Source organism: Falco rusticolus, chromosome 8, assembly GCF_015220075.1.
Source record: "Falco rusticolus isolate bFalRus1 chromosome 8, bFalRus1.pri, whole genome shotgun sequence".
Lineage (NCBI taxonomy): Eukaryota > Metazoa > Chordata > Aves > Falconiformes > Falconidae > Falco > Falco rusticolus.
Window position 1 is genome coordinate 34,790,639 of NC_051194.1, and position 13,388 is coordinate 34,804,026.

Sequence of the window (13,388 nt, forward strand, 5' to 3'; positions counted from 1 at the left end):
ACAGCGAAGAACGGCAAGACAATGGCAAGGGTTAAAGCTCTGAGCAGAAAGCACAGGGAGCCCACCCAGAGAGATTTAACTGCACGCCTCTTCTCCTGCAGCGCATGCATGAGTGTGTGCATGTGTGTGTGTACAACTTTAAAATTCACTGCTGCCTATTTTCCCTTCTTCAAAATATCAACCAATTTCTAGTGCCAAGGAACCTAATAATCTATTTATTACAATGAGACAGACAGTAAGTTTGTGTAGGGAAATGTTAAGGCAGTGCACATTGATCATGCTGATTTAGGACAGTACTGCCATCACAGCATTTCCAGAGACAAAATCTTTGCAACTAATTGCATTATAAATTCCACTAAACCATTTTCGTAAGGTATTTCCCTAAGATATAAGCTCTCCATCAACAATAAAACCAAAAAGAGCAAAGAAGCAGTTGTGGGGTTTTTTCCTAGTTAAATGCTATATGAAAGTAAGACAAAAGAGCGAGGAAAAAATGCAAATTGTGTTAATTAAATGCTAAGTCTGCTGTAAGAGGCTAGTTTTAAACACCATGGGACATACTGAAACTCATAGAGATTTTTAAACTGAAAGCCAAAAAAGTAGAGTCTTGAGATCTTTGTCCTCTGATCAAGATGGTCCTGAGCCATGCCAGGTCAGGATTTTGATGTTACCAAATTTCAGAGGTGGTAATCCTGGCATGTCATGAATCTTAACCATCCTAAAAAATGACCCAGATGAGGCCTGGGTGCTGCAGTGGAGTGTAGCAGTGGGAATCAGCTTCTTCATCCTGCTGGGATGGCCTGTGGCCACGGGGTTACACTGCCTGCAGTGGGTACCCTGGGCTAGAGACGCCGGTAGGAAACAGCAGTCACCGTGCACAGCCAGTGTGAACACCTGTGGTGCTCACCAGAGAGCAAGTCCCCCAGATACTCGGTGGTAGTACTTAGCAGAGTGCATTTTTGTAGGGGATCTCATATGTTTTTATCAAGTTGGGTCAGAAGACGCTGAAGCACAGAGCACTTAACTGGATTTCCAAAGGAAGCATAGCAACCAGCAGAGGACTGAGCCTGGCTTCCTTGTTTCCCATCTTCCAGCACAAAGCAGCAGACTGTTGCCCACACTATTTCAGTATTTCTTTGGGTTACTGGGAGCGAAGCATGACATTTCTTTCCTTCTTTTCATATTGAAGGGCACAAATTCTCATTCCTTGGAAATATCTGTCACTTTGAGCATACCTATACAAATTCTCTCTTGGTTCCTGGAAGTGATGTGCTGTGAGCTCATTTTAGAGACTCCAGGCAAGGAGAGACCTCAGTCAGACCACGAGGAGGCTGGGTGTCCCCCGGTTTTCATGTATGAGATGTTTCAGGTAGTGCCTATTTCCAAAAAAGTTTTTTCAGTGGTTCAGCAATTGAGAAATTTCTTTGCCATGGTACTTTTGCCATACTTTTGCCTTTCTTCCTAATGTCTTGTATGAAACTGGGAGTCACAGCCTCCAGGGCTGCTGTAGCTGTCAGTCTGTTGTCGGGTTAGAAGAAAGCATTTTCTTTTCTTCCTCCTCCTCTCCCCCTCCCCATGCAGCAAAATAATTTGATTACAAAGAAATTGGGAGATAAATGTACCGCCTGTGGTCTTCTCTTTGAGCCTAGGGGTAGCTCTGAGCATTTCAGCAGTCGCAGCTGGGGTGCGGCTCAGCCCTGACCGCAGTAGCCATGTGCTCAGGGTGAGACCCCGCTTACAAACTGCAGCCTCCTAAAAGTTGGGCACCTGCTGCCGGCAGGTTGCCCCACTGCTTCCGGGACTGGGGGGGTCAGGGGCTTCCCTAGAAGGCAATTTTCATCTGCACCTGCCTTCACACAGGAAAGGAGATTTCTCCTCGCCTTGGTGATGGAGCCACAATGCCTGAAGTTTAGGTGGCTGAAGTTAGATGGGTCGAGTAAAGCTAATGGAGTTGGGTATCTCATGGACTTGAGCATTAATTAATATTCATCTTGCCCTGAGCTGGGTTAGGTATGAAGTGTTTGTCTCATGGGGGAGCTGAGGTAAAGCGGTTCTCCCAGGAGCATCGGGTTGCGGCAGAACAACCATTAGGTCCCAGGACTAGATGCCTCCTTAGTTGTCTCCATCTCTGCTGCAGACAGGAGAGACACTCATACCCTTTTAAAATGTACTGTGCCCCGATCATGAGGATGCTGTAGCAAACACACCTAGTGTTGACTCCCAGGTCAAAGGAGTGAGTTCCCTGCATGACAACCATTAAAGGTGCATTAGGAATGGCACAGGCCAGAGACATGTATAAGAAATTTAAGCCAGGGGTTAGTTGAACAAACTGTTGTAAAAGTTCCTCAGCCAAATTCACAGAAATCAGATGACTATAAAGATGCAGGAGAAAGTTTATAAAATTATTGCATTCCCCCTCCCAAATGGGATTTCATCCTTGTGCATATAGGTAATGGCTGGCATAGCAATGGGCTTTAATCTGGGGAGAGGGGGACATCTGCTTGCTGGTGGGAAAAGTAATAGTAATTCTTGGAAAAAGCAGAGAAGGGGGGAAGCGGGGGGTGGAGGGGGGAGAAAAAAACATTTATTTTTATGGTAAAAGGGGCATTTGTGGTTCTCATTTTTGATGTTATTGTTGCCAACAATTGTTACGTGGTTGTTAAATTTTTTAAGTCATTTTAGTTTTTTCCAAAAGTGACCATGATTTGTTACTTATACTGTAGCTTACAGAAGTGACACACTTAATATCGGGGGGTCCAAACCTGGATATCTACCAATGGAGATGGAGATCAGGTAAATGCACACCTGCTCTTCCAAAGAGAAAAAGCTGCTGTTTGGCAACTGGTTTGAGAGGGAGCTGCAGGCTATAACACAAACATTTTTGAAGAGATTAGATTGAGTGCTGCCATTAATCACCAACTTTTGTGTAGGCCCAGCATGGTTTTGTGTGACAATGATGTTCAGACAACATGCCATCTACCAGGAGACTCCAGGTCTCTGGAGAAGGCTCTGGGTTCTGGCCCTAGCAGTAGCTGAGTGCAGGTCCACCAAAGGAGACCTGGCAGGAGCTGTGGTCCCCCGCAAGACTAGCCCCATAGCGAGTACGATGTACCTCTTACTCTCCCAGCCGGAGGGAAGGTGGTGGTGGCTGCAACAGAGACCTTGACGGAGAAGGCAGGTGAGAGGGAGGTGTCTGCAGGTAGAAAAGAGTAATTATGTGGCACCATTGCCATGCCTGTCATCTCCTCTTCTCTTTTACAGACACTTAACAAGAACAATTTGATACCAGATGACAGGACCAACTTCTACCCGTTGCAGCAAACCAACGTGTACACGACAACCTATTATCCCAGTACACTGAACAAATATGACTACAGGCCCGAGGCCTCCCCTGGAAGGACCTTTACCAACAGCTGATGATGGACAGATCCTACAGGACTGGATCACTTCCTATATGAATTTTTTTTTAATTGATTTTATGGACAAAATACTGGCCCAGCCTCTAGATGTAAATATTGTACAGTAGGGTCTTTTTTTTTTTCCTTTGGTTAATTGTATTTCTCGTAAACAGCACATCTCCTTACAAGGACAAAAATGCATACGGACCATTCTGCAGTGCTTTTGTGGATATTTGGCTGGAGATGGCTCTTACTACTGCAATTGCTTATGGCTGGAAGATCAGCATTGCTGTCCAAGGCCGACATCAAGGAGGTAGCTGTGTGCTGGGTTCAGTGGCCACCACGCAGCAACAGACAACACGTGGGTGCACTCTAAGCAAGGCAAGAGGTGACCTCCTGGGGCAGGGGTGTCTGGTGAAGAGCATCCTTCCCAAGACAGGATAGCAATGGTGCAGTGGATGACACACAGCTCATGAGACAGGCTGAGCAGGACTCCATCGTGCCAAGAACTTGAAGAATATTTTCTTTTTTATTTTCCTTTTTTATTTTTGTTTTTTTATGTTTATGCAAAAAAAAAAAAAAAAAAAAGTAGTAACTTTCTAGGGCAGTGTTCCCTGTATCTTCAACAGAATCTTTTCGTATTACAGGAATTACTCTTTGCAGCCTTCTTTGGTAATATTGCAGTTCAGCTGATGAGAAAAAAACCACACAAACAAAGTGCATTACCCAAAGAAGCTTTCCAGAATGTTTCCAGTCTTAATTAAAATAAAATTATACAGGCAGTGAGACACTAAGAAAAGTAAATGTTGGAATAACATCGGAGACATGAACTTGGAGTGCCTAACAAACAAAGATGTTTATATCACTGGAAAAAAAGATGTGATGATTGCCGCACAAGAGCCATGGGCTTTTTTTGCTTTCTTCCTTTTTCTTTTTTTCTGAGACAGCGTTAACTCTTTTTGTTCTAGCTTTGATCCTGATTGCGTCTGCCAGGAGAGGCAACTTTAGAGGCCATGCTCTTCTTGTAGGATATCACCATGCTTTGGGCTATTTTTTCCTTTTGTTTTATTGTTGGGTTTTAGTTCATTTGCATTCAAAGAGTGAATAATTCTGACTTTGCAAGGGGAGGGAGGGTATTTTTGCAAGGAATGTTTCCATAGTTTGACATGACCCAGAAAGTCTGCTGCACATTCTTATAGTGTCTTCCAGTCAGTACTTTACGAAATAGTAACACAGCTGAGTAATGTGCGTTGTTTGCCAATATTTCTTTTATTTTTCTGAACAAAAACAACCCAACAAACAAATGCTGCTGCAGCTATTGAAGTAAATTGGGGTGGCAGCATTATTAAACAGTATATCCAGCCTTGAAATGTAATTTTGTGTATGTGTGTGACTGTGTCTATAAGAACTGTATTAGTTTGATGCAGAAGCCATGTTGTCTACAACCAGATGTTTGTCTGACATAATTGTTTGGCAAAAAGGAAACTTATTGCTGGTGCTTAATGTACAATTACATCCAGTGTGTTAGCAACGTGAACAAGTTCACCACTGTTATCATTCAGTGTTTCTAAATATTTATAATGAACTCCTGATGCTAAGGATTTTAGAATGTTGCAATACTGAGCATGAGATAAAAATACACCCTGAAACGCGCATGAGCTCCATGTGGTCCCGAGCTTGGCTTTGTTGTCTGCATCTTTCTCGAGCAATTGCCATGCCCATGCTTGGCCACTGACTTCCCAGCAGTCCCGTTTGTCTTTGCCTTATTTCAGATTTTGCTGTAAGCCTACATCGATCGTTCCTTAGTGCTATTCCTTTGCATTTGCTTGTTTGGAAGCCCAGCTTGGGCTGTGTACTCAGCTCTTTCATGTAGGCAGCTGGTAGGAAATGAAGAGAGGCTGTGTTGCTCATGACAAGTGTATTGCTTTTCCTGTGAGGAAAAGCCAACATGGCTCTGTAAGCCTGTGCTATGGTGGTTTGACCAGAAGGCAAGAATAAAGTAGGCTCCCATTTTCAAATTACTTTGTGCGACTTCAGTTTGCAGTGATTGAAGGCTGTAGGGATATTTGTAATAAAATGGGCTCGTTAGAACTGCCACGAGAACACCTTAAGCTCAGAGGTGCCCGTCATTTTCAGCAGTTGTTTTTCTGATTCAGCAGCTCATTCTGCTTCTGCTCTAGTCTCATCAGGTGAAATAGAGGGAACAGAGGAAGGCAAAGGGTGGTGGTGGTGATTCGTGCTGTTAAATGGATGTATTTGCATTTGAAGCAGTGGGGGTCAGGAGCTGATGAAGACCTTGAAGCTCTCTGCTGCAACCTTCCTAGTAGGCACAGTGGCTCAGCCGCCCTGAACTGCCTGGCAGCGTGGCCATGGTGAGAGTGGCAGGAGTGAAGCAGGAGAGCACTGGTAGCAGGTACCAGCACCTGCAGGGAGGCTCTTCACAGGTCCCTAAATCTTGTTTGAGGAGGAATGCCTCTGTGCCTCGTGCCCTGTCTCAATGGATTTCCATGTCGCCCCTCAGCAACACTGAAAATCCTGAATTAAAGTAGTTGTAACAAGTAAGTAGCCTAGGGGTTGAAAATTATTACATTAGACTATCAGGATGGGATTTTTCCAGCTTTGATTTATGTGATTCAGAAGGAAACATTGGCTCCCAAGAATACTCTAGCCATTGTAAAATCAAAGCCATCTCCAAGCTTCCCCTTCAGAAGGTTCCCTGTATCGATATATTCTGCAATTACCCTGCATGTGGCAGGATTGCAGCTGGAGTTTGGGGGGATGCGAGCAAGTTAAACTTGGCAGTTATTTCAATTTTATGTTTTTCCTTTCTTTTTTCCCCCCCTCCTTAAACATTTTTCCATTTTTAGCGTCACAGAACAGCATGATGTAAACTGTTGGGTTTGTTTGGTTTTTTTCTTTTTTCCCAAAGTGCAACATAGCAGCTGAAATTATTTAAATGTTCAGCTCACCAGGATAGGTCATTACTGCCATTGGGCTTAGGAGGTGGGTATTTTGTAGGCTGTTGGAGAGCAGATGCTTTGAGGATGGTGCATGTGGCTATAGTTTCATCAAGGCATTCCTTCTTACCAGGCATCCAAATGGATTCAGCCCTTTTTCATGTAACTGGCAATCACAGCAAGGGTCTGTAGACTCCATTCAAGCAGGAAGTAGAATCCAGGAGAGAGAGCAAAGAAAAGAAATCAGAACACTTATTGCTCAATTAATGTTTGCATGATAGTGCAGTTCTTTAAGGATGATGTTAATGCGGTGTGAGGGTTGCATTTTTTAGGAGCTCTCTAATGCGTGGCAGGTTAATGACACCATGTACAGTGATATTCTTGCAATCCAGGTAATTCAGCAGCTTGATCATCAGGTCTGTAATATCTGTAACACCTTGAAATGCTCCTGCAGCTGGATGTTAAGCTTGCTAAAATTTCCTATTCCTAAGGCCATCTTAAAGTACACTGGAAATGCATTCAGGTTGGGAGAACTGCTTTCCAAAAGCCTCATCTTGCTGTATATATTATTCTTTTCTTTCACTTCTAAGACAGAGAAGGGGAAGCCTGGGCAGTTCCTGTGTTGGTCTAGAGACACTGGTTCTCTGCAGACTCTTTAGATAGGGTTCGGGTAGACAGTGTAAAATATGATGGAAATCTTACAGCTAAGTATGTAGCGGAAACATCTTTAATCAGGCTATTCTTCCTTTTTCCATGGATGTGGCTGCCTTTCTCCCTCAGGAAGGGGTGTGCATTACAGTGTTATCTAAACTGTATTGTGCTGTTGCTGTCAGGCTTTACTCAATCAGCTATCACCCACCAGAAATAACTTGTACAGCTCACTAATAGACAAATCACCTGACGATCAAACCACAGCATAAGAGGTGCTGTCGCTCTAAAGGTGCACTTGAATGTTCAGCATATGAGCCAGGGCTGCTCTTAAAGATATGAACAATACAGATGGAGAAGAATATGTATTGTCTTAACACCAATGTTCCTAATGCCTTATGTTCAGAAAATGAAATGGTTGGTTTGAAATCAACAGAGTAGGAACAGAGTCCATGTCTGATGCAGACAATTCGACGCCTCCAGTGTTGATCTGATGTGAAGCCCACCTAGAGAGAAAATTGCTGTCCACTGAGATTGATTTATTCTTTGTACCAAATGTAGTGGGGGAGAGTTATATATATATAAATACATATATATATATAAAAAATGTAAATGTAAAGTTTGTGTAACAACTTGCTCTTTTTTGTAATAGTGTATACATCTATCAGTGGATAGATAACAGTATATATTTATAATATATACACACACAATATATATATTTAGCAAAATGCCTGCAGGGGAAACTTAGAATAAGAAAGGCAGTGCTGGTATTCAAATTCTACAGGGACAAAGTGAAAAAAAAAATGTAAAAAAATAGTATCCTTTCCATTAGTTTTTAAAAAAAATGTTTTTGAGGTAAATGAAATAATAAATATAATTTTTTAATTGAAAAGAAAATTGATTTTTCTAGTTAGAAATGCTGATTCTCCCCTAAATCATTCTGGTTAAGAATGATTAAGAAAAAGAGTCTTGTTACTGCTTATATTTTCTGAATAAGCCTCCCAAATCTCTCATGTGTATCACACTATTGTTTTTGTAATTATAAGTAGGGAGTAATTCTGCAAAAAAAATGAAAATAGCAAGTAGGAGTAACAAATATTGTACCATTAGAGCAGAAGACATCATCTATCAGGACAGGGAAAATGCCATCTTCCATGCTAAAGAAGCTAGCAACTGCCTTCTGAGTTATCGATTGGCACTGTAAGCCCTGCCTCATAGTCACACTAGGGGGCTTCGTTACAATATTTAGGGAAGAGAAGCCCTGCCAAACCCATGGCTTTTGGTTTTCAGAGGAGTCCAAAAAAGCCACCAGGCACCTGGTGCCCTGGGTGTCTCTGGAGCTTCCAGCATCAGTGGCCAAGGTACTACATCTAATCCTCCCACGAACCAGCCCACACGCATGGCAGGGCACAGCACCCCTTGGAGCTGTCTGCCGTAACAAACAGAAACACCCAGTAAATTGGGTTTGAAGGATTAATTTTTTTCCCACAGATCACTTTAATGCCCTCATGACCAAGGCCCAGACCTGAACAGGTGAATCTCCCCCTTAGGCTTGTTAGGAGGAAAGTTCAGGCAGCTTCAAGAGCAGATTTGGGGTAAGTGAACAAATCCACAAGTTTTGATGCTGCCCGATTGCCAGAGCCTTCAAAACCGTAGAGAAACCCCTCTGGAGCTGGGTCCTTGTGGGACTCACCCAAGCCTCAGCTGTTCTGCCTGGAAATTAGTGTCTGCATTAGTCCTGGCTGGAGGAGCAAAACCAGCAACCCACTATTTAGCCACAAATACAAGTGCTCAGTCACACTCAGCACTCGTTTGGGTCTTGAGGGTTTTTTTCCATTCTGCCTTCAGCCTCAGCTGCAAATTCACCCCTGCTATTTGAGAGGGTTCAGTGCACTTGGCTTTCTGCAAGTCCCAGCCACGATTTGCTTTTAAACAAATCTGATCATGAAAAGTATTAACACTGCACTCTAGTTCTGAAACCTCCGTGAGCGGCGCACTGTTAATTCGCATGCGGTGGAGTCAAGCAGAGGTCAGGGTGGATGGGCCATTAATAACTGAAGCAAAAATGGTTTTAGTACCAAAATGTCAAACAACGTAAAAGCCAGCCAGCTGCACGACAGTGTGGTTTCCATCCACACACCCCTGCTTAGATGACGACCAAACCTGCTCATACTTAAAAGTTATGCAGTTAATTAGGAACATTCCCACAGAGGAAGCTTTAGGGAGGATGAATGGTATGTGAGATGGAAATGATAGGATTATCTTGTAATTGAGGTGGGAGAGTGACAGATGCAATACCGGATCTTGGATACATGGGAAATAATTATACGAATGCAGAATGCTTGCCCCAAAACAGCAAAACCTGGAGAATATTATTGGACTCTGTTGTGAAGGCACATCACCCTTCCTATGCAATTGAACTTGATGGTACTTTAGTATAAAGGTGACCTAGACTGTAATCACTGCCTTTAGACACTGTGAATTTTTTTTGGGTACTCTGTATTTTTATATATTGTACAATGTAAAGAATAATTCAGAAATAAAACAGACCAACCTGGCAAGCCTCTGTGTTATTTCTCCTCCGTGGCTGATCCGTGGTGGGGCCAGGGCTCCTGAGCAGCACTGGCAGGACAGGTCAAGAGGGACCACAAAGGAGCTTCCTTCCAACACTGGTGGTCAAGGCAATGCAAAATTCGCTCAGCTGCTTGTGTAGGGATGGGGAATTGCAGCATGCATCCTTCCTCCCCATCTGCACTCCAGCTGCATCCTGAGGCCCACATTTCGAGTATATCTGCCATGAGTTGTAGACTCTGTGGTTACAAAATTGTGTTACTGCGTATAACACCAAAGTCTGTCACTGCAGTTTACCTCCCCTCCCACACAAACAATGCTGGCATACAGCACCGCACCAAACTTGGGGTGGCCTTTGATAAAGGGTATTTCTGAGTAAGGTGCCTGGTGAGGTACGACCAAACCTGTCTGAAATTTTGGGTGCCAAATCCACCTCCAGTTCTGCACTACACGTCTCTCCCCAGATCTCCACCCGTGATACTGAGTCTCCAAGGACACAACTGCTCGCTGTGCCCCGGAGACTGGCTGGCTGCAAGCAGCAAAAATACGCTCATCTTCTGCAGAACCTTTCAGGTGTACGTGCTTAGCTGCAATGAAATCCTATTGCTGCTCCTTCACAAGCCCTACATATTGATGCGAAAAGTTATAAAAAGCTGAGGGACATGTTTTGATTGAAGGATGATTGTAGCCTCGTATTGAAGAACGTTATAGCTCTTGTTGCATTTATTAATCAAAGTAAAGACCATGAAAAGTGACAGAGTCAGGAACATTTTAGTTTATGTTCCAATACAGCTCAAGACTTGTATTGAAGTTTCATACAGAAAATTACACCATAATGTCGTAAAAAATAGATTGGATTACTAATAACCTGAAACGTGCTACACCTGCATACATAATACTTTAATCCTACTAAATCATAAGCTATCATTTGGGTGTTTTCATATTCTCAAGTGTGCATACAGGAATTTCTTTTCAATGCAGACCATTAAAAAGTAATTGAGAGGCACAATATCAGTAAAACCAAACTTGCTATGAATAAGATGGATTTTTTTTTCCCCCCGGTTAGTTTGCATGATAACATGGGGAGGTCATTTTTGAATGGTTTTGTTTTGCATCAAGACACCTCTGTGCACAATTACAGCAAAGTATCACGTCGGAACCTATTTCCAATTTCCTTAAAACCTGTCTACCACAACATTTTTTTTCCGGTTGCTAATTTGATTCATTAACATAACAGTTTCACTTGTAGCCCCAGCGCATTTTGTTCTCTCACTTTCACTACGCATCCCAACAGTACCCTTTTCCCTCTTTAATTCTTAACTGTGTTTAGTAAACAGTGAAAGCTTTGCTATCTTGCAGGTTCCCCATCAGCTTTTTATTAAGCCAAAGCCTCAGGGCTGCGCTGCAGGCAGTGGGCTGCCGAGCAACCCCCGCTGCCCACGGGGTTTGCTGGGGAGCTCCTGCAGCAGTGCAGCAAATGCAGGGCCCTGGGCCAGGGCGCAGAGCTTTCTGCAGGGACCACAGCGACTCGCACCATGGCTCCCCCTCCAACAGCAGCGCTTGGCAGGTGAGTGTAAGAAACGGAGGAAAAGGAAAAAGCAGGAGGTACAACATGATTCATGTCCACGTGTTTCCTCCCAGCTCCTTGCCATAAACGCTTTAGGGATGCCCTGAGCCAGGCATTGCACTGACAAACCTGTCCTAGCCCTGTCCCTCCGTGTGAAGCCCTTTTGCTAGTGTTTTCGTCTCCATCGAGGGCTGGAAACATCTGTGGCTGGTGGGGCACTTGCCTGGGCAAGGACACAGCCAACACACAGCATTACAGAGGAAAGGAGGTGCAGAGAATCGCAGCCCAGCCCAGTTCAGTTCAGTGCTTGTGAAAAACCACCAGAGCAAGGACTCAAACGCACGCGCTGCAACCACTGCGGAGCAGCTGAGCAGCTACATATTGGCACCAGGACGTTATCAACAGCAAGTCATGTCAGACCAAGTTAATTTCCTCCCCTGAACAGGCACCATGTCCTTCAGATAGCGCAAAAATAAGAAATATCCTGCAGCCTGATTTCCAACAAGGCTTTCGACTGTCTCATACATAATCCTCATACACTGCTGGGAGTAGTGGCAGGGCAAAGCATCATGCAGACACCCTCCTCGGAAAACAGTCAGGCTGTGGCAATGAAAAAAGCTCCAAGTGGATCTCCTACTGCCATGCCCAGCACTCCTACAAGTGCCCAGCAACCCCACCAGTCCCATCAGTGCCCCCCGTTGCCCTATCACAACGTGATCACAAGCCCTGGCTCTGACGCCTGAATTTCCCTCCGCCCACACTGGCACTTCACTCAGCTATGAAAGCCTGTGTGCCCATGCTGCTGGGATCGGGCAGGGGGACAGTCCCCAAGCTCAGCAACAGCTCCTGAGACAGCTCAGTAGAGCCACCCCAGCTTAGAGATCACCACGGAGCAAGCACCTCTTCAATATGCATGAGTCAACACCCGCAAAAGCATTGCTTCCCACGGTGCCTGTGGTTTTGCCCCTTGAGTGTACAGCCGAGAGGCCACATGCTCTCAAACACACAGCTCAATTACTAAAAGCTTTGGAGATTCATTAAAAATGCTGTTTTGCTAACAGCTGAAATGCATTTTAACATGGTTTGTTTTGTTCTTTCATAAAAAGCCACTCACGGAGTTGTTATTGCACTTTCTGTTTAAAAAAGCTTAGGTTCAAATTAATCAAGGCGGCGGCAGAGTTCAGCATAGCCCAAGCCTGCTTCCAAAAGAAAATACCCAACAACACAACCCCACCACACACACCCCTCGCAGCAAGGTACGGACAGGCAATAAATTCCTTACATTGTCAGAAACAGAGAGAATCAGGCTCATCGGCCCATTTCCCAGGGCACCTGCCCCCTGCCCCCAGCCTGTCTTTGGTCAGATTTCAACCCTTCAACCTGCTTACAGGAACCCCAAACCAAACCATTTTCCTCTGGAGAAAGGGCTGATTCAAGCTAAGGTAATTTTGTTTGTTGAGATAAAAATGCGTAGCTGGCTCTCAGCAGCTGGGTAGACTCTTGCCTTACTTGCTTTGCCCTGGTGTGCTCGCAGGGCAGGTTTATTTTGTGAGCCAGAGTTTATTTTTTTGTTATAACTGCCCTTGTGTTGACCACTCATGGCAGCAACTCAAGTGCACGTGAGATTAGCTTGCTTTCATTGTAACACTACAAAGATGACAAGAAAATGGGGTGCTGTACACCAGCCACATCCACCTGTCAAGTCCACGGTGTGTATCGCTACAGAACATGGAAGATGCAACTCATTGGATCATTGCACCAACTGAAGCAGTTCTGGTAGCCAGCAAATGCTTAAAGCTCCTTCTGGCTGTGGGGCAGAGGTGCCTCCTCACTGAGGCGCTGTGCTGCATCATCGTCACACTTCAACATAACTTTTTTTGAGATTTTCAAGGTCAAACTACACAGTTTACGAGCTGGCAATTAGCTGGAAGCAAAAAGTAGTCCTGGTTTTCCATCACTCTGGAGACAGTGTGGTGTCTCCTAGACCCAGGGTTAGCATCGACCATGGTGAATGGCAAAAGGCTGTTGAGGTTCGATCCATCTAACCTTGCTGTATTCCTTCATTTTTAAAACTCCCATAGTCATTTCCTTGCTGTCATGGAAATAATGGAGCCAGCAATGGATTGCTCCCCTCTCAAGCGCAGCGTAATGAACAGCCATCAGAAACATTTGATATTTCCATGATGCGAAGCATCAATGGCCACAGAGAAAACTGTACCCATTTTTGCAGTACTTAATTTACTGTCA

General features: G+C 44.3%; 1 protein-coding gene across 4 annotated transcripts in view; it reads left to right on the forward strand.

The window, feature by feature from the left end:
- Positions 1-9,556, forward strand: part of SEMA5B (semaphorin 5B) — a 281,742-nt gene extending 272,186 nt beyond the window's left edge. For 3 of the 4 annotated variants that reach the window (XM_037397955.1, XM_037397954.1, XM_037397956.1), the window contains one exon: positions 3,262-9,556. In XM_037397955.1, the coding sequence (XP_037253852.1) occupies positions 3,262-3,417 (156 nt within the window). In that variant the 3' untranslated portion in view covers positions 3,418-9,556. Of the gene's footprint in view, positions 1-2,723; positions 2,794-3,261 lie in introns of all 4 variants that reach the window. The other variant, XM_037397957.1, reaches the window with a different exon arrangement.
- The last annotated feature ends 3,832 nt before the right edge of the window (positions 9,557-13,388 follow it).